Source organism: Bos mutus, chromosome 8 (assembly GCF_027580195.1).
Source record: "Bos mutus isolate GX-2022 chromosome 8, NWIPB_WYAK_1.1, whole genome shotgun sequence".
In the NCBI taxonomy this organism is placed as follows: domain Eukaryota; kingdom Metazoa; phylum Chordata; class Mammalia; order Artiodactyla; family Bovidae; genus Bos; species Bos mutus.
The window spans coordinates 101,364,195-101,385,547 of NC_091624.1; the positions used below are offsets into that span (position 1 = coordinate 101,364,195).

General features: G+C 47.2%; 1 protein-coding gene and 1 pseudogene across 4 annotated transcripts in view; both read left to right on the forward strand.

The window, feature by feature from the left end:
• Positions 1 to 347: 347 nt before the first annotated feature.
• PNOC (prepronociceptin) overlaps positions 348 to 21,353 on the forward strand; it is a 35,525-nt gene continuing 14,519 nt past the window's right edge. For 2 of the 4 annotated variants that reach the window (XM_070376146.1, XM_070376144.1), the window contains exons 1-4: positions 348 to 565; positions 3,411 to 3,500; positions 6,441 to 6,517; positions 19,909 to 20,058. In XM_070376146.1, coding sequence (XP_070232247.1) covers positions 451 to 565; positions 3,411 to 3,500; positions 6,441 to 6,517; positions 19,909 to 20,058 — 432 coding nt within the window. In that variant the 5' untranslated portion in view covers positions 348 to 450. Of the gene's footprint in view, positions 744 to 3,410; positions 3,501 to 6,440; positions 6,518 to 6,642; positions 6,777 to 19,908; positions 20,059 to 21,353 lie in introns of those variants that run through there. The other 2 variants (XM_070376145.1, XM_070376147.1) reach the window with 2 other exon arrangements.
• Positions 1,672 to 2,316, forward strand: LOC102272194 (large ribosomal subunit protein uL1 pseudogene; annotated as a pseudogene).

Sequence of the window (21,353 nt, forward strand, 5' to 3'; positions counted from 1 at the left end):
TCGCCACATCCCAAGTTCCAGGATACACCTCCTCGTGGGGATGGGACTCTAAGACATGGCCCTGAGAACTGCGCAGGCACCAGGCACATCAAGATACAGCAGAGCAGACTGTCCGATGCGCTGGCAGTTTGGTGTCTGGGCTCACCAGGGCCTGGGTAACCCCAGGGGAGGATGGAACCCACTGTGCACAGCAGTCACCCAGTGGCCCACAGTGACCCTTAGTTCCCTTTCTGGGGTTTCATCCCCCTTATCTGATGGGCACAGTATCATTTCCCCTCGTTATTAATACACATGCCCTCCCCCACACACCAAATTTGTCTGTTGAAGTGCTCATCCGCAGGACCTCAGAATGTGACTGAAGATGGAGTCTACAGGAGGAGGTGACTAAGGTTAAATAAAACGATCAGGGTGGGTAGCGATCCCGTATGACAGGTGTCCTTCTAAGAAGGGATGAAGATACAGAACACAGAGAGACCAGACCACGTGAAGACACAGGGAGGAGAAGACAGAAGGAGAGAGGCCTCTGGAGGATCCCCTAAAGCCCAGCCAGCCAGCCTCCGGAGCAGTAAGAAAACGAATGTCTGTTGTTCAGCCTCTCGGGCTGTGGTGCTTTGTCTTAGCTGCTCGGGTCGACCTATATATCCCATAATCCTGACACCGGCCCAGAATGAAGGCCAGCTGCTCCTTTCTACCCATTCAGAACCTGCTATTGACCTTCAGTATCTTAACATTTCGTTCAAAAAGTAAGAAAATATATCCCATCTCTCCCTGCTCACCCGAACGGCTCTCTCACTTTCGGGCAGATCTGCAGTTAGCACCAGATTATGTACTTCTTCATTCTCTCATTTCTAAGCCACCAGAGTGTGTCCTGTCCCCAAGGCTAGCTTCTCGAGGGCGGGACACCTGAGTTCACCTCCTTTTGGCTCTCCAGTCCCAGCACTTGGCCAGATGTTCTGGATTGTAAGACCACCACAACAGGCTACTTTGCCTTGAAACTGGATTTGCCTAACTCTTATTTTTATTTATTGTGCCAGGTCTTAGTTGCAGGATCTCTGATCTTCTTTATGGCAGGTGGGATCTAGTTCCCCAACCTGGGATGGAACCCTGGCTCCCCTGCATTTTGGAAGCATAGCCCCAGAGCCACTGAACCACCAGGGAAGTCCCCTAACTCTTCATTTAAAACAGTCACTACCACTCAGCCTTCCCTGGAAAACCCTCAAATCCCACTGCTGGGGAAAAGAGGCTGGAGAGAGACAGGAGAGTCTCTTGATTTTCAAAATCCATTTGTGTTTTGATTGAAGGTGTTTGACAGTGTGGAGAGGGTTTGCCCTCTTTGAAAATAGGAAACAGCTTCTCCGTCTGGGACCCTGCTAGCGTGGTTACTAAGGAGACCAATCGGCAGTAGGTGCCGTAATTAATCACTAAATTTCCAGCAGCCAAATCCCTGGAGATGAGAGGCTTTTTCCTTTGAGAGAGACAAGTCCTGGGTGGGTGGAAGGTCGAGGAGGTCATGGTGGGAGCCCAGTCCTGCCTGCCTGCTTCCTCCTGCAGCTCCCACGACTGAGATTTGCCAGTGATTGTTTTAAGAGCTTCTAAATCTGCCTCCAGGCTTATCTGTTAGAACCGAATGAAGAATAGAGCTCTTTTCCAGTTATTGCGGCATGGGGAACCATGAGCAGCAAAGTCTCCCCCGACACCCTCTACGAGGTGGTGCAGGAAGTCCTGCACAGGAACCAGCACAAGCGCCGGAAGTTCTTGGAGACGGTGGAGCTTCAGACCAGCCTGAAGAACTCGGACCCTCAAAGGACAAACACTTCCTGGGCCCCATCAGGCTAAAGTCCACTCCCTGCCCCAAGTTCTCTGTGTGTGTCCCAGGGAACCAGCAGCATCGTGATGAGGCCAAGGCTGTGGATATCCCCCACATGGACATCGAGGCACTGAAGAAACTCAACAAGAAGAAGCTGATCAAGAAGCTGGCCAAGAAATACGATGCCTTTTTAGCTTCAGAGTCTCTGATCAAGCAGGTCCAACGAATCCTGGGCCCAGGCCTGAACAAGGCCGGCAAGTTCCCTTCCTTGCTGACCCACAATGAGAACTTGGTGGCCGAAGTTGATGAAGTCCACGATCAAGTTCCAGATGAAGAAGGTGCTATGTCTGGCAGTGGCTGTTGGCCACATGAAGATAACAGATGATGAGTTTGTGTACAATATCCACTTAGCTGTCAACTCCCTGGTGTCATTGCTCAAGAAAAATTGGCAGAACGTCAGGGCCTTGTACATTAAGAGCACCATGGGCAAGCCCCAGCATCTATACTAACACACAACTTAATAAACCATACTCAACCATCAAAAAGAAAAAAAGATTAGATATATGTATATGTATGGAGAAGGAAACGGCAACCCACTTCAGAATTCTTGCCTGGAGAATTCCGTGGACAGAGGAGCCTGGTGGGCTGCCGTCTATGGGGTCGCACAGAGTTGGACACAACTGAAGCGACTTAGCAGCAGCAGCATACGTGAATCACTGCTGTACACCAGAAACTAACACAACATTCTTAATCAACTATACTCCAACGTGGGCTTCCCAGAAGGTGCTGTAGTAAAGGATCCACCCGCCAAGGCAGGAGAGTAGGGTTCAATCCCCGGGGCAGGAAGATCCCCTGGAGGAGGAAATGGCAACTGATTGCAGTATTCTTGCCTGGAAAAAAATTCCTATAGACAGAGGAGCCTGGTGGGCTACAGTCCATGGGGTCATGAAGAGTTGAACACAACTAAAGCAATTTAGCACATACTCCAATATGAAATTAAAATTTAAAAAAATGAACTGAATGGCTCTAAAGCTTGTAGCCACCTGGCTTGGGCCCCTTGATTGCAAGAGGATGGGGAGCTGGTACAGCCAGAGATGACCTTTCTGCTCCAATGATTTGAGTAAGTGGGTGCTGTCATTCAGAAGAGCAGAGGGCAGCTTGATGCTCCAAGACCAAGTCCCACCTCCAAGGGAAGCCCATGGGCCTCAAGGTCCCATGATTCAGCCACCAAGTGCAGAGGAGAAACCCTGTAAGTGACCCTGAGCACCCAAGTTGCACCCACAAAGTTTGCATCCCTGCTACTTGACTCCTGCTCTTCCCAGAGGCAAGGTTCACACACACACACACACACACACACACACACACTCCCACACTCCCCTCACATCCACAGACACAACTGTGACCACAAATTCCTCTGGGCTCATTCCTGCCCTCCCCTCCAGGTGGTACAGGAAACAGCCCCCCACAAAACGCAGCTTCATTCAACCCAAGGGGAACTTCCAGTTCATTCAGTTTAATTCTTCCATTTGGTAAAGAAGCAAAGAAAAATGCAGAAAAGTTAAGTGACTTTTCACTCTTGCTTTTTCTTTCTCTCCACTTCAAGGGAAGAAGAGTGTTTTGGCCACCCAACACCCAGGGAATAGGAAGATGCTCAAAAGTAAGATGGACCATGGAAGATGTTTTTCAACTTCAGGTAACAGAAAACCCAAGAAAGTGGCTGAAACCATTAGCAATGGTTCCAGTGAACGGCCTCTGTATAGCCACCCCTTTGTCCTCTGACCTTGGGGGTGTCCACCCAACCTGGCTCTGGACTGGCCTTATGGCAGTCCTAGGTGGCCCAGCAGTAAAGAATCCATCTGCTAATGCAGCAGACAAAAGAGACGTGAATTCAATCCCCGGGTCAGGAAGATTCCCTGTAGGAGGAGATGGCAACCCACTCTAGTATTCTGCAAAAGTTCATGGACAGAAGAGCCTGGCAGGCTACTGTCCATGGGGTCACAAAGAGTTAGATGTGACTGAGCACGCACACACAGCCAATAAATGCAGCCAAAGCAAACGGAGTGCCAGCATCAGGCGTAGGTAAACCCCCAGGAATTCTACATGCTTCTGCTTGGTGCTTGCCTGGCTGGGATATACTTACTTGAACTTGCACCCCAGACCATGCCAGACCAGCCTGCTCAGGGGATGAGAGAGACACAGGAAGGATAAGACACTTGGTAGAGAACAAAGGTGCCTCCAGCCAGCAACCAGCCAATCTATAGCCAACTGCAGAGTCATGAGGGCGCCTGAGACCAAGACTGCCCTGCTCCTCCCAGCCTAAGTAACCATTCTGCAGGATCAAGAACCAAATAAGTGGTTTGTTTAACAAATTCTCTGACTTTGGTGTGGCTTGTTAGGAACAAAGAGCAAACCGAATCCTAACATTTGAAGAAAATATCTTGAGTTTTTTCCCTTAGAAAAAGTTAGAAATTGGAAATCCAGGATTGGTATGGCAGCCCAGAGTCATATAGGACCCAGAATCCTTCCATTTTGATGCTCCATCATCTTTAGTTCCGGAGAAGGCAATGGCACCCCACTCCAGTACTCTTGCCTGGAAAATCCCATGGATGGAGGAGCCTGGTAGGCTGCAGTCCATGGGGTCACTAAGAGTCTGACACAACTGAGCGACTTCACTTTCACTTTTCATTTTCATGCACTGGAGAAGGAAATGGCAACCCACTCCAGTGTTCTTGCCTGGAGAATCCCAGGGACAGCGGAGCCTGGTGGGCTGCCGTCCATGGGGTCGCACAGAGTCGGACACGACTGAAGCGACTTAGCAGCAGCAGCAGCATCTTTAGTTCATGGCTTTCATCCTCAAAGCCATCTCATGATCCAAGATACCTGCTGAAGCTCCACTCATCACATTTGTGTTCCAGGAAGGCAGGCAGTAGGGTAAAGAAGGGGCCTCTTCTAGGTGAATTGTTCCCCTTAAAAGAGTTTGCCCTGGAAGCTCCACCCAATGACTGGCAGATTGATTCTCATTGGCTACCCTTGGCCACAAGGAAGGCTGGGAAAGCTAGGCTTTTAGCTGAGCACTTTGGACCTAGAATAAAACCAGGGGTACTGTGTAGTAAGGAAGAACAGGGAAATGGGTATTGGGTAGGCCACCAGCAACATCTGCCACAGCGTGTGTAAAATCAAGCTCCAGGCCCCAACATACATCAGGATGCAAAACTGATCACATGCCATGCTGATTTCTCAGAGCTCATAGTGGTGGCTTTGCCCTATCATAACAAAGTGTAAGATTTGGGCAATAGAAACCTAAGTGGAAAACTGCATATGCCAGTCTCCTGGGCCTTTCTATACAGATGAATGGATGCTTTATTCTTAGAACTTGTTGCTCGTAACCTGGGGCAGATGTTGCTTGCTTGCTCTCTTACTGGCTGTTTTTTTAAAAAATTGAAATATGATTCATATAACAAAGTTCACTGTTTTAAGGCACACAGTTCAGTGGAGGTTTTAGTATATACACCAGGTTGTGTAACATCAGCCCTATCTAATTCCAGAACAGTTCCATCGCCCCCAGAAGAAACCCTGTACCCATTAGCAGTCAGAGCAGATGCTTTCTTTAATGCTTCTGCATCCAGTCTCAGGTCGATGCAAGACCCAGACTCGCTACATGAGAGAGTGCTGAAGATCCTTGCAGCACTAGGCTCGAACCCTGGGATTCTGGATTATTTGTGGATCTTCTTGGGACAGCCGAGGAGGAAGCCATGGTGTAATTCACCTGCAGCTGGGAAAGGAGGGCTGCACACTGGCCTGCAGAATTGAAACATTCCCTGCCTAGGCTGCTATTGTCATTCAGTCTGTAATTCTTTGCAACCCCATGGACTACAGCAGACCAGGCTCCCCTGTCCTTCACAATCTTCTTTCCTGGCAGCAGGTGAATTACACCATGACCTCCTTCTTGCCCGAGGAGCCCTCATGGGCTGACCATGAGCTCTTTTCACACAGAGAAGGGAAAGAAGCTGCATGCTGCAGGGCAGGTGCTCGGGTGGCAACACCCTTATGTGTAGCAGCAGGTTTAAAAGCACTCTGTTGTGAGAGTAAGCTGTTGGCAGAGGGAGTTTCAGATTCAGTTGGTCTGATTCCATGGGAAGAGATGAAGAGTGTGCAGAACTTGCCTTTATTAAAGGTGTCTTAGATTCCGAATACAAAGAGAATCGTGTTTTTCTACCCGCACAGCCATCCTGGGAGGTATTTGACTTTCCCCCTTCATAGGAGGAAACCTGAGGTTCACAGAGAGAACTCGCTCTAATCAGAATCTCAGGCATGAAGTGCTGAGTCTCGTATCTCAGCACCTTCCACTGTGAGCACCTGGAAGGCACCCTTGGGCCCCCCCTCAAAGCAGGTGTGGCCATTCCCTCCAGCGGCCTAGTTGTGGCTGCCTGCGGGGCAGTGACAGCAGGAGGGGACTCATCTGAACTCAGCTCTGGGCTTGTCTTTGTCAGTGGGAGCTCCCCCGACTTCTGCCCACTCCAGCTTCTTCATTCTTCAGGAGAAAAGGTTGCTCAAGGAGACTCCAGGACTGGGGTCTGCCTCGTCACTGTCACCAGGAGGCTTTTTTTTTTTTTTTTTCTTCCTGACTTGCCAGAGCTCCCCGTCAGTCCTCCCAGCGCCTCTGGAAGCAGAGCAGAAGCAGCTGTGGGATCCTGGCTGAGCAGCGTCCAGGTAAAGCAGTGGGGGGGTGGCCTGATGGGGAGCCTGAGATGTCACAGGTCTGAGCACAGAGCCAAGGCGGGCGGGGAACAGCCAGGAGGGACTGTAGGTTCTGCTGCTCGCTTGATTAAGGGGGTCAGCCGTGTGTATGTGTCATCGAGGTGGGCAGGGAAGGGGAGGGCTGTGCGTGTTGGGGGAGGATATATATGCCGGTGTGGCTGACACAGCGGAGCCTCACACCCGGAGGAGCCCGGTTACTGACAGCTCGCAGGTAGGCGACTGCGCGCGAAGCCCTCCGCCCCAAGACACGCTGCTGGGAGCCTGGGGAAGTGGCGGACTGGCGGGCGGGCGGCAAGGCTGTCTCCCCAGCCCCTCTCCTTTGTCCAGTGTAGATGCTGCTGGCCTCCCTTTAGATTATTCATTCATCTTTTCCGTGCTCTCATGGGGGTGAGGGCAGAGGGTAGAGGTGGAGGGGAGGGCTAAGGCTTTTATTCTGAAGAGAGATGCAGAAGAAGAGCTGAACTTGGAAAGGATTGGAAAAGTTTCCATTCTCCAGGTGTGGTCCTCACTTTGTCACTTGTCTGCGGCGAAGAGGTGGTTGTAGAAGTGAGGTTAGGGGAGCGGCAGGCACTGGCGGGGTGGGGCGGGGGCTTGCCTTGCAAGGCAACCCTTCGAAAGCGCCCCCCACTCCCGACCTACCCCTCCAGGCACACTTTAGGAGGGGTTTCTCTCTTTGATGACTTCCTTTCACAGTGAGTGCAGGCTGCTTTTCAACATATCACTGAACTCGATTGCGATTTGGCTTTTTCATCCCGAGGGAACCCTGCTCCCCTCGGCACCGAATACAAATCGCTAGTGGTGATGTGGGGAAGAGTCGGAGCCTGCCCTGGGCTTGACCGGTACCCAGCCGATCACGGTCGCTGTGTGTGAATTCCGCTGTGTATTTCCGAAGGGTTGACCTTGGTCTCCAGTCCCTCATTCTTTCGGAAGTCTGTTCTCTTTTTTGCATCTTTCCTCCTCCTACCCATCTCTGCCACCTAAAGGTTTCTGCTGGGGTCCTGCGAAAATGACGTTCAGAACTCATCCAAACTCTGGCTCTCGCTCAGCCTCCTTTTCCTCTGTCTTTGTGCGTCTCTCTCCCTGTGGGTCTGGCTTTCCCCTCCCACCGCTACCCATCTTTATCCTCCCGCATCTCATTCTGAACATGGCCAAGTTCTGGGGGAATTTCAAGTAAGTCAGGATGATTCGGGAAATGGACTATTTAAAGCAAGCAGCTTTGGACTTGAATACCCTGATCCTGGGTTTCAACATCTGTGTTTCGCTTCCTCGAGCAGCCCATAATTGCCCCAATTATAACCAATAACATTGTTCGGCAGACTAACAAAAGATGAGCTTTGCATGGCATTTGCCAGCAAGCCGAAACTGGAGTTTTCAACATAGAAGGTTTGGGGCTGGGGGGCGGGGGGTGGGAAACGGGTGACTGCCTGGCTTCTCCTCAAAACCTCCCAAGGAAATTGCTGCTCTCTGCCTGCCTGTGGGTGGCTGCTGCAGGCACGCTCCTCTTTCTCAATTATAAAGTGTGGCAGGGAAAAAGGTCTGCACCCTTCCACCGATGATGCTGCAATACCTTTCACAAAAAGCATAAGCGTTCCTTTGGACTAGCTGAGTCTTCTGTGGGGGAGGGTCCCTGGAAAGACTGTCCCCCCAGCCATCACCTTGGTAGAAGGAACAGCTTCCACGGTTCCATGTGCTGCCTGTTGAGGGCGCTCTGGTGCAGCTGCAGGGTCCTTGGGTGCAGTTCCGTCCTCCCTGGCTTTATCAGCTGAAGGCTGAGGGTACAGGGGATTTAGAGGATGCAGATTTAGCATTATCAAAAAAAGGGAGTAATTGCAGGATCAGGTGCAAAGCAGTGTTTCTGGAGCCCAAGACAGGAGCTGTCGCGAAGCTATTCTGTATTCAATCAATCAGGTATTTATTATGCTCCACCAAGCAGGGGTCGATCCATCAGAGGTGATAATAACAGCCTTTACATTCACACAGCGATTTACATCTTAACGCTTTCACACCCATTATCCTCGGCAACAGCAATGAGAGATGGTGTCATTATCTCCATGGCTCAGACGAAGAAACTGAAGCTGAGAGGTTAAATAATCTGTTTCAGGATGTGGCCGAGAGAGGACCGAGCCAGCCTTGCTGGCTCCAGTGCACGGCTCTCTACGAACCTGGGGTGCTCACAAACTAAGGGGGTGGGGATGAAGCAACACACAGTGAAAGAATTCGAGGACGATGCAAGGCTGGGTGTAATTAAGTCCTAAATTTCGTAGTCCAGACAGCAAGCGCTGTAGGAATTTGGAGGAAGGAGCGCTTTCTCAGAGAGTCCAGGATTTCAAGCCGGTCAGGGAAGGAGATAGAATCTGGATGACCCAAGGGGAGAGGGATGTGGAGGTGGCTGCCAGGACAAAGGCACAAAAAGAGGGCAAAGGAATGTACATGTATTGAAACCTACTGTATGCCAGACAGTGAGCTAAACTTATCTATGTCTATTTCATGCTAATGTGCACACACACACACAGTAGGGATGGGAGATCTGGGATGAGTTTTCTATACTTTTATCCATACACAGCGAGACCCACACACACCCCACAAGCTCCAGCTCCCATGAAGGAAATCTACCTGATAAGAATCTGGCTAGAGAATAGGAGTAACAACAGCTTTCATGGCTTGAATGGCTGGGAGCTCATCACACTTCTATTTGAATGCCTTTAGGTCCTCCTAGTCACCAACATGCCACTTTCCTTCTAAACACAAACTAGCTGTGAGATTTATGGCATGCCTATTCGGGGGGCAAGCCGGTTTTCTGGGCATCTTCCTAGATAGTCTATGATCACGTTCGGTGTTGATTTTCTATGATCCCGAGATTTTTCAAATACTGGATGATGCCTCAGTGTTGCAGATACACAGCATCACCAGCTCTGATGGGACTGACTGGGTGAGTGACGTGTGGAGCTGGCCCCCAAGGAGTCTGGGTCTTGGTGAAAATGTCAGCGGATCACCCGCACACACCCAGGGCTCTGCCTAGCCACCCAGGCTTGGAGCCAGCCTCCCCGTAGCTCACTCTCCACCCCTCCACCCAGTCCCCATTCATCCTTTCATTCATTCAGCCGAGAAACGTGCCTGGATTCCTGATGCAAGCCCGCAGTGCTGAGTGCCTGGGAAAACAGACCAGGCAGCTTGTCCTCAGCTCCTGGCCAATGTCACTCACTATTAATGGGTCCAGGCTGGTGGTCTCTGAAAGGGGTGTGTGTGCCCAACAGTCCAGCAGGCTTTGGAAAACACATTGAATTTTTTTATGTGGCTATCTTATCTTTCTTAATTTGCACTTTAGTGGGTATTATAATGTAGGTAACAAATAAATTGGGAAGATTTGCTCAAAACGGTTTGATTGCTTGAGGTATAAAGTTAAAGACATTTGAAGATTATTGGTCTTGGGACTTCCCTGGTGGTGTAGTAGCTGAGACTCCAGGCTCCCCCTCCCAATGCAGGGGGCCTGGGTTCAACCCCTGGTCAGGGAAATATATCCTGAATGTATGCCACAACTAAAAGTCTGCATGCTGCAAATAAGACCTGGTACAGCCAAATAAATACTGGGAGGAAAAAAAGGGTACTAGGCTTCCCCTGTAGCTCAGTGGTAAAGAATCCACCTCTACCTGCAATTCAGGAGATGCAGGAGACAGGGGTTAGATTCCTGGGTGGGGAAGAAAACTTGGAGGAGGAAATGGCAACCCACTCCAGTATTCTTGCCTGGAAAATCCCATAGACAGAGGAGCCTGGTGGGTGCAGACCATGGGGTCGCAAAGAGACACAAGTGGGCACACATGCACACTGATCTGTATCCATTGTTCTTTTGCTGATCTGTATTTTCTAATGTTTTTGAAAGGAAGATTAAGTGATTTTATTGTAAAAGCGATGGGGGAGAAAACATTTATTTTTTATATAGGGAACCACAGGCCAGAATCAGGAAGATCCAAGACAAGAGTGATGACACCTTTCCACCTCTGCGACACCACTGACAGTAAATGCTCCTCTTAGGAATTCCCTGGTGGTCCAGTGATTAGGACTCGGCATTTTCACTTCTGGGACCTGGGTTCAATCCCTGGTCAGGGGGCAGCCAAAATATTTTAAAATAATATAAATAAAATTAAATTTAAAAAATAAAAAACTTTAAAAAAAGAAAAGAGGGGCTTCCCTGGTGGCTCAGTGGTAAAGAATCTACTTGCCAATGCAGGAGACACAGGTTTGATCCCTTATCAGGGAAGTTCCCACATGTTGAAGAGCAGCTAAGCCAGTGTGCCACAACTGCTGAGCCTGTGCTCTGGAGCCTGGGAGCAGCAGCTACTGAAGCCTGCAAGCCCTAGAGCCCGAGCTTCCCAACAGAAGCCACTGCAACATGAAACTCGCAATCGCAACTAGGCGGTGGCCCCCCTGCTGGCCGCAACTAGAAAAAAGCCCTCAAAGCAATGAAGACCTGGCACAGCCAAAAATAAACAAGCAACATTTAAAAAGAAAAAAGAAAATGGGTCCATCTCTGCTCTGAGCCCCAGGTGGGCTGTTGTAACAAATATCTGGCCACTTATAAAATCAAAAATATTAATATTGACCATCTAATCCAACTGCCTCTTTTTGGAGAAGGGTAAACAGAGCCCCAGAGAAAGAAAGGGCCTTGCTCAAGATCCCATAAGAGGAGTTTGGTGGGCTACAGTCTACGGGGTCACAAAGAATCAGACATGACTAAGCACTCAAAGCTCAAGATCCCAAAGGTGAGTGCAGAGCTGGAGCTGGAACCCAGGCCTCTTCCTCCCAAGGCACAGGGCTCTTGTTCATTCATTGCCCACCAGCTCCAGCACACCCGGTCTGTGTGGGGTGGGGACATGCTTAGCCCTCCACCTTCTCTACACCCACCTCCCACTCTCTTTCCAGGTGAGAATTTAGAAGCAGAGGAGGAACCTTTTTGGATGTAAGTCTATTAGAGGAAGAAAAGAAATAAAAGGGATTCAGTCATAACTGGTGAATAAGCAAAAGCTCAATGTAGGAGTCGGGGTTGCTATGGGTTAAAGAAATGAGACGACAAACCCTCATGCTGGTGGGCAATGAAAAACCCCTTCAGGAACTGGGGACAGGCAGCAATAAAGAGGGTGTCAGTGGCAATGACATATTTACACTACCATGTGTAAAATAGATAATTAGTAGGAAGCTGCTGAATAGCACAGGGAGCCCAGCCTGGTGCTCGGTGACGACATAGAGGGGTGGGACGGGGTGGGGGAGAACAGAAGAGACACTCAAGAGAGAGAGGAGATATAAATAATTACGACTGATTAGAGTGTGCCGCAGAAACCAATGTAACATTTAAAGCAATTATCCTCCAATTAGAAAAACAAAAAACAAAAAAAGGTGTATCATGAGAGAGGGACACCCAGAGTTCAGGACAAATGGAGCTCCTTGCAACGAATTTACCTGCAGGAAAAGACAGAAAACCACCAAAATCCTGTTTCTTTTCTTATTTTGGTCACGCAACTTGTGTAGCATGTGAGATCTTAATCGCCCAACCAGAGATCAAACCCATGCCCTTGTGATGGAATCACAGTGTCCTAACCACTGGACCACCAGGGAAGTCCCCTTGCCAAGATCATTGAAACGTCTGATGAGAGGATGAGCTTGGAAATCAGATGGGTTGGGGTCTCAGTTCTGCCACTTCAAGTTATTTCGCCTCTTCAAGCCTCAGTCTTCTCAATTGTAAAATGGGGGCAATAACATTTACCCCATAGGATGGATGCTTACAAAGCCATCAAGACAGTGCCTGGCACAGAGGAGTGTGCTAAATATAATAATAATAATATGATTACTGTTAAATACAAACGGAGACCATCCCAATAAATGCCACCAGAATTTGTCAACCTTCCCAAAGCAGGACCAGCATGTGGAGTTTATGGTTTCCCAGAACATGTTGTAGAGTCAAAATACCTGAGTTTAAGTCCTGGCTTTTTTATAAGCTGGATTATCTTAAGTAAGTTGTTAACCTCTATAAACATATGTTCCTCTCAAAGAGGGGATAATATTAACCCTAGATTATAGGATTGTATTGGGCTTCCCTGGTGGCTCAGATGGTAAAGAATATGCCTGCAATGCAGGAGACCCAGGTTTGATCCCTAGGTCATCCCTAGGTCAGGAAGATCCCCTGGAAAAGGGAATGGCAACCCACTCCAGTATTCTTGCCTGGGAAATCCCATGGACAGAGAAGCCTGGTGGGCTATAAAGTCCACAGGGTGGCAAAGAGTCAGACACGACTGAGCAACTAATGCTTTACAGGACTGTGTAAGAATATAAAACTTTTGTTACCAGCAAGAACATTCATACATGTGGCTGATGAGAAGGATGGGGGGAGATATGCCTCTAGCAGAAAACCTAGTCCCTCTTGCCTTCTCCACTAAAAGCACTAAAATTACAGGCTTTCTCATAGGTCATAAGACAAAACTCAATTAGCTTTTAGCTTCCGCTAAAGCTTCATACGTAATCCTCCAAACAGATAAGCAACTAATTATATTGCCCTTGGAATCATGATTACAAACAAATAGATTAAATAGATTAAAGCTAAACACAGTGGTATTTTATCTTTATAAAGAGTGCTGTGGCTGAAATAAAAGGTAATTAAACATTTCTTTACTCAATACAAGATGTTCAGATGCATACCATCCCCACAAGGAAGTGTTAGCTGAGTTTGGTTCACAAAGTGAAGACAAACCATGTAAAATTTAGACACATTCAGGGAAATCTTATTTACTGACAGTCTCTATTGCACAATTAAAAACAACAATCACAACAAATCGGTTGTTCCCCCCATTTGGCAGGTGAGAAGACTGAGGCTCTCAAAGGTGAAACATGCCCAAAGTCACACAATTACAAAATGCAAAGATCAAATATAAACGTAACTCAGAAATTAATCAATTACTCGTCTACATTGCTCTTGGCATTAACTGACACACAGCTACAAAGAAAGCACACAGATGTTGTTACAATTTCTCAAAAAAGTGTTAACCTAGAACACAGTTGTACAAGGGTTGTGAGGATTACCCAAAGCAACAAAGTGCTGTCCCCTTTATGAGAATATATACTAGTTGCTCAGTTGTGTCTGACTTTTTGCAATTCCATGGGCTGTAGCCCACCAGGCTCCTCTGTTCATAGAATTCTCCAGGCAAGGATACTGGAGTGGTAGCCATTCTCTTCTCCAGGGATCTTCTCAAGGGGATCAACCCAAGGCTCAAAGCTGGGTCTCCCGCATTGCAGGCAGATTTTTTACCATCTGAGCCACCAGGGAAACAAGACCCTTTATGAGAATAATTACATATATTTTGAGCTTTTATTTATTTTAATCTCATTTAAATACCAGAAACCACCTGTAAGTTTGGACTGTGTGGTAACTCCAATTTTTAGGATTCTTTGAATTGCAGAGCAGAATGAATAGCACTGAGTAAAGATTTTTCATTAAACAGTGGCGTCACTTGTTAAAAGTAATGGGTAGCAATCTCTGGCTTTCAGCTTCTTTTACTGCTAAATGCCCACTGACATTCATCAATCTTTCTGTTTCAGTATGGATAGAACTTTGTTTTGCCACACCATACAGCCTATGGGACCTTACTTCCCTGACCAGGGCTCAAACCTACATCCCCTGCCTTGGAAGCATGGAGCCTTTAACCACTGGCCCACCAGGGAAGTCCTGGATGGAACATTGTTACAAAAAAGAAATAAAAACTTTAGCCTCCAGCATCGCTACTCTTTAAACTAATGCTAACTCATAAACAAGGATAATAACCAATCACGCCTCCCCAGCACTCAATTGCTACCAAGTGTTTTTCATTAAACTTAAGTGAAACACTTAAGTGAAACACCCAGGATGCAATTTTAAGATAATATTATTAATCACATACCTTGATTAGCCTGGGGGAGTAGAATAAGAGAACTGGCTGAATTTTAAAAAACGATTTTCTTATTTCTGAAAAATAAATTAAAATTTAAAATAAATAATAGCAAGGGATAGGACTTGGAGGGTTGAGTAGGGAGCTCAGAGATGACACACGAAAGGTTGGTGTACCAAGGATCAGAGTGAGGACTGGGCTAACCACAAGTAGATTTGATAAGGTTTCCCCAAGGGCCAAACAGTTTCCCATGCAAGAAAGGTATGGAATGGAACACATGCTCAATGTCCCAGGGGCTCATCTTTCCTTACCTCATCCTAAAAACCCATTTACCCAGAATTTGAGATAAGGAGTAACAGTCAATCCGCCAGACATTTGCTGAATGCGCAAGTTGCCACATTTAATGAAGTTCATGAAAAACCTCAGCAGGAGAGCATTTCATTAACATCTGTCACAACTTATCAGCTCAGCCTATGCAAACATTACGGATTGCAATTTTGTATTAGGAAGGAAAGGCAAAGGTCCTTTTTCTTCCGGCTTTTCCCTTCCTTCTGTGACGTACGGACACTGCCACCATGTGGCCATAGAGAACATAGCATGCTGAACAAAGTAGACTCAACTGTCTCTCCGCCCAGAATGAAACTGAGTAGAATGAGAAGCTTAAAGGCCACTACCAAATTAAACAAAGGATGTAACCAAGCAGTCCTCAGTTTGAGACCTTTGCTGATATGGTGACTGTTTGGAACTCAAAAGATATATTCTCTTCAAAAGAGCCTATAAGTGGTGATGAGTCTTCATTGCTTGTCTACCAACAGGTTGCACCACTGCAGACTTAGCACATAGCACCATCCCAACCATGCCTCCCAGACACTGGCAACTAGTCTTTTTCCAGAACATGCATGGGGTTCCAGCTTTGGATGGCATCTGGCTTTGCTCTGGAGCAAAACTTGTTCCTAGCCCTCCCACCTGGAGTGGAACAATTAACTACCAGAAACTTGTCAGGCCATGGGCTTCCCTGGTGGCTCAGACGGTAAAGAATCCTCCTGCACTGCAGGAGACCTGGGTTCAGTCCCTGGGTTGGGAAGATTCCCTGGAGGAAGGCATGGCAACCCACTCCAGTATTCTTGCCTGGAGAATCCCCATGGACAGAGGAGCCTGGCAGGCTATAGTCCATGGGGTCGCAAAGAGTAGGACAGGACTGAGTGACTCAGCACAGTGATTTGTCAGGCAGGTCCTGAAGTGGCTTCTATGCCTGAGCATCCCAGGCTCCCAGGGAAGTGGGGGAGCCTCCTAAACACTCCCCAACTCTTATTTGTGAAGAATAGGCACTCCTGAGACACTCCACTGTCATCTATCAGACTTTCTTGAGCACCTCCTAAGCACCTGGCCCTGTGCTGGGTGCTTGAAATTCAGATAACCATAGAACATGATTTCTGCCCTTCAGGAAGTCACAGCCCAGTGGGAGAAATGGACACGTAAGTCCAAGCTTACAGTGTAGAGTGCTAAGTGCCAAACGGCAGACAATAATAGTATTACAGAGTGAAGGCTATGTCCTGGGCTCCTTCTTTGACAAACTTTTATTATACTTGTTCTGTGCTGGGTGCTGTTTTAACTGTGCCAGGTTGATATTTAAAGATATCAACCCATTAATCATCCTATAAGATGGTTACTCTTACTATCCCGGTTTTACAGATGAGAACCTGAGGGGCTGAGTTGCAGATGTGGGATTTTGCAGACCCAGGCAGTCTGCAGTGATGAGAAGATGAGAAAAGACAAATCCCTCCATTAAAAAAAAACCCAAACAAAGTAGAGCTACCATATGCTCCTGCAATCCCACTCCTGGGCATGTATCCAGAAAAAAAGCATAATTCAAAAATATACATGCACCCCAATGTTCATACAGCACTATTTACAATGACCAAGACATGGAAGCAACCTGAATGTCCGCGGAAAAATGAATGGATAAACAAGCAGCGATACATATATATATAATGGAATATTACTCAATCATAAAGAATGAAATAGTGCCATTTGCAGCAACATAGATTATCATACTAAGTGAGAAAGACAAATTATATGATATCACTAATATGTGGAATCTAATAAAAAAGGATACAAAATGAATTTATTTACAAAACAGACTCACAGACACAGAAAACAAACTTATGGTTACCAAAGGGGAAAGGCTGTGGCGGGGGCGGGAGGATAAATCAGGGGGCTGGGATTAACACATACACACTATACTATATAGCACAAGGGACTCTACTCAACATTCTGTAATAACCTACATGGGGAAAAGAATCCAAAATACATATAAGTGAATCACTGTGCTGTACACCTGAAACTATCACAACATTGTTAATCAATTATAAAATTAAAGTTTTTTTTAAAAGAAAACAGGAATCCTAGCAACCCCATCTCATAGGTCTGTTGTGCCTGTTTGACGGACAGGTCTCCAGGGCTCACTTCTTCTCTCCTTGATGTACCTCACAATGCCACACAAACAGAGGAGACTCATCTAACTCAGACCAGGGAGGGCTTCCCCCAGGGGATAACTCCGTATGAAGTGTGAGCTAGAGACGGGTATTCTGGGCAGAAGGAAGAGCAGGGACCAAGACACAGAGGCATGAAGGGACCTGATAGATTTGGAAATTATGTGTGACTCACGAGGACTGGAGGAGATTCAAGGTTGAATGACAGGAGCTGAAGCCAGAGAGCTGGGTGGGAGTTGGGCTGAGTCCCATGGGGGATCAGAGAATTAAAGAATGAGGGAATCATCAGACGTGGAGATGGCTTGGTGGGAGGCTGGATCATTGGGTAGACTAATTAGAGGGTGATCACAATAACCAAAGTAATAAATCTCAACTAAGGTACTATCCCCTGAGATATAGGAGAAAGATGCATATGAGGCATATTCATTTGAAAAGACAGTCTGTTATACAACTTAGCAACTAAGCAACAACAACATTTGAATACATGTTCAAGTTCATTAGCACAGACTTCCCAACCGGTAGGGTAGAGGGTGAACCCTGTAGATGGCAAACATGACCCTGTTTCACCTGGAATGGGCCTCTCTTTCAGAAGGGGCTTCCCTTAGGAAGACAGCCCCAGCAAGGCTGCCTGCTCACCATCCCCTCCCACCCATGCTGTGTTCTCCCTTCCTCTATGTCTTTGCTTTTTGTTTGTTTATCTTTCAGCTGTGCCGTGTGGCAGGTGGGATCTTAGTTCCCTGACCAGGTATCAAATCCATACCCCCTCCATTGGCAGCGTGGACTCTTAACCACTGGACCACCGTGGAAGTCCCTATGCCTTTGGAAAGTCATTCCCTGCGTCTTCTCTGTCCTCTTGGCAGACTCTTTTTGTGATAACTGGAGTACAATTGCTCTACAATGTTGTGTCAGTCACTGCTGTACAATGAAGTGAATCAGCTATAGGTATACATATATTCCATCCCTCTTGAACTTCCCTCCCACCTCACCCCCATCCCACCCCTCTAGGTCTTCAGAGCGCTGACCTGAGCTCCCTGTGCTATACACAGGTACCACATTATCTAGCAATCCCAGTACTGGGCATATGCCCTGAGAAAAGACACATGTACCCCAATGTTCATTGCAGCACTGTTTAAAATAGCCAGGACATGGAAGCAACCTGAATGTCCATCAACAGATGAATGGATAAAGGAGATGTGGTACATATATATATGATGGAAGATTACTCAGCCATTACAAAAACTGGGTCATTTGTAGAGGTGTGGATGGACCTTGAGTCTGTCATACAGAGTGAAGTAAGTCAGAAAGAGAAAAACAAATATCCTATATTAACGCATATATGTGGAATCTAAAAAAATGGTACAGATGAACCTGTCTGCAGGGCAGAAACAGAGATGTGGATGTAGAGAGTGGACAGACAGACACAGGGGAGAAGGGGAAAGAGGGATGAATTGGGAGACTAGGATTGAATATATACACTGCCACGTGAAAAATAGACAGCTAGTGGCAACCTCACTCATTATTCAAAACCCATCTCAGATGTCACCTCAATAACTTAACAAGCATTGACCATTGATTCAGTCGCCATACTCTTGGTATGAAAAGCTTGGATGATGCCCAGGAAGAGCTGGCATGGTTTCCGTGCATGGCCAGTGGCCACGGATCACCCCCCCTCCTCCTCCCACTGACTAGCGCCATCGCACACCTATTTTCTACCTCTGCTTCTCAAACTCTAAGCATGTATACAAATCACCTGAGAATCTTACTAAAAAGACAGATCCAGATTCAGTAGATCTGGGGTAGGGACCGAAATTCTGTTTTGCTTACAAGATCCCAGGAGATGCTGCTGGTCTGCAGACTGCATTTGAATAGTAAGGCTTATACATTGTCTCAGTGTAGTCTAATTAAAAAGTAATAAAGGCCATTATTTGTTTTTCTATGCTGAATACTCAAGGTAAAATTTATATACAAGGAAACACACAGAATCTAAATGTACAATTCAGTGAATTTCTAGCAAACGTATACACCCCTGTGACCTACACCTCAATCAAGAACATTTCACATTTCCAGAAAGTCCCCTCATTCCCCTTTCCATTTAACCCTCCAAATAAAGTTGATTCTACAGGGACCCAAAGTGATGCGGTCCAAGAAAATAGCTTTCCGATGCAGGAGACTCGATCACAGGATAAGTCTAAAGGGAAACAGGAAGAACTGCATTTGTTTGAGGCAATCCTACATAAAGAATATAAATGACTGATCTAACTCATAATCATTGGTGCTATTACCTTAGAATAGTCTCTTTGGTCGTTTTTCAATAAATGACTCCATCTGCCTGGCCCTGTGCTTTGCACAGAATAACAAGGTGAACATATTAGCTCTGTGTGCAGAGAGCTGGCTCCCATCAAGGAGGAGAAACAGACAAGAAACCTAGCAGATGCTTCCCAGAAGAGTGAATTTGGGGCTGCAGGGCATTCCTGGCCAAGGCAGGGGAGGATGAGTCATTCATAAATCTCCTATGTTACACATCTCATACTCTGCAAAACATTTCTTATGGATCTCATTTTTGCAACAGCCCCGGGCCAAGGCAGGTACCAGTGTTTCCCATTAAGAGCTGTGAAAAATGAGACTGGGAGGGGCTGTCTCAAGGCCACAAGTGGGCCTTGCAAGTGGGGCCTGCGGCTCCCTGGAAGCTCTCATACACGTGGAGGCCAGTTGGATAGCAGGAGTAACAGGTGTGCCTGCTTCCCCATCCCCATCCCAGAACCCAGATGTGCCTGTGCGTGAACATCACCCCTGGCAAACAGGCTGGGCCACCTGTGCCCTTGACCATCCAACCCCCATTGGGAAGTGGAATCCAGGGCACTGTGCCCTGGACGAGGGTCTCCAGCCCCTACCGGCCCCCAGAGAAGGGCTGTGCTAACGGTGCCCACCCTCACTTATGTTTTAGCGTCTGGCTTCCAGCTCCTGCACCATGAAAATCCTGTTTTGTGACCTCCTGCTGCTCAGCCTCTTCTCCAGCGTGTCCAGCAGCTGTCAGAAGGACTGTCTGGTCTGCAGAGAGAAGCTCCGCCCCACTCTTGACAGCTTCAACCTCGAGGTAGGTCCAGGAGTTTGGACCCTGTCTTCCCCTCCCCGCCCAGGTCACGTGACTCTCCCAGTGTGGGATGGTCCCTAAGAAACAGACGTGGACTTGAGCAGCTTCTGAAATCAAACCCTGTCATTGTCCCACGTTTCCACATTTGAGTAAAGACCCACCCAGGCTGCTGTTTTGTTCCTATTATTAAAAGCATTCACACTCATTCTAGAGAATTTGGCAAATTCCAAGAACTATGAAAAGAAAAAATTAAAGTCACCTTTAATCTCACCGGTCAGAGAAAAAAATCTTAGTTTTTTCACTTGCTGTTTTATACCAAGATAAGTTTCCCATTATTAGCATTATTTTAAGTATACTTGGCTTAACCAATCCCTCCTGCTGAGCATGTAAGTTGTCCTCCAGTTTTGATGTTATAGACAATTCTACAGTGAACACCTACGTGCTGTCTTGTATTTATTTGAGCACTAAATTTCACTAAGTCAGCTGCTTTCTCCACTGCTTTTATTACTGTTTAAATAGTTATTCCTTTCCTACTAAATCCAATATAACTCGATTACTTTTTCTTTGTAGTCAAGAGAACTCCTTTCAAAAGATGTCATGTTTGGAACTCCTCAATCTTAAGAGTCACCTTTTCCCTCCTGTCCCTTGAGGCAAGTGTACAAATATAGAAACCAAGTACTCACATTGGGCTGACACACAGACATGAACAGACACAGCCCCCTGACCCACCAAAACACCACGCTCCTCCCATGCCACCTCAGTGGCTTTCGAGCCTGTTTTCTGAACAGTAATAACCATGAAATCATGAAGAAGCATCCCGAGAACCCATTCAAATTCATCCATTCTCCTCCTCCAGTCATTGTGGGTTTTCTGAGCACCTACTATGCACCAAGCACCTACTATGCGCCAAGCACTGGGCTAGACCAAGGGCCCCAAGGTGAGCAGACAGATAGTGGGAGAGAAGAACCCACAATCCTTTCCTGAGAGTAATTACTGAGCAATGGGGAAGCAAGAGCAGTGGACCCCAACCTAGTCTAGAGGGGTGGAGGGGGCTCTGGGAGGAACTGAAGCCTCTAAGGAGACCTTAAGATGGTCAAAGAGGCAGGGAGTGAGCCCAGGTAATGAGGGAGGCACAGAGTGGGGGAGGAGCGCACATGCGCAAATGCCTTTGGGGGAGGGGAGTGGCATGTAAAGAATTGAGGCAAGCTGGATTTGGCTAGAACACAGAAGACCCACATGTCTTTTCTGTGCAGGCCAGAGAGGCTTAAAATTTGACCCAAAACAAAACACTTTCCCGT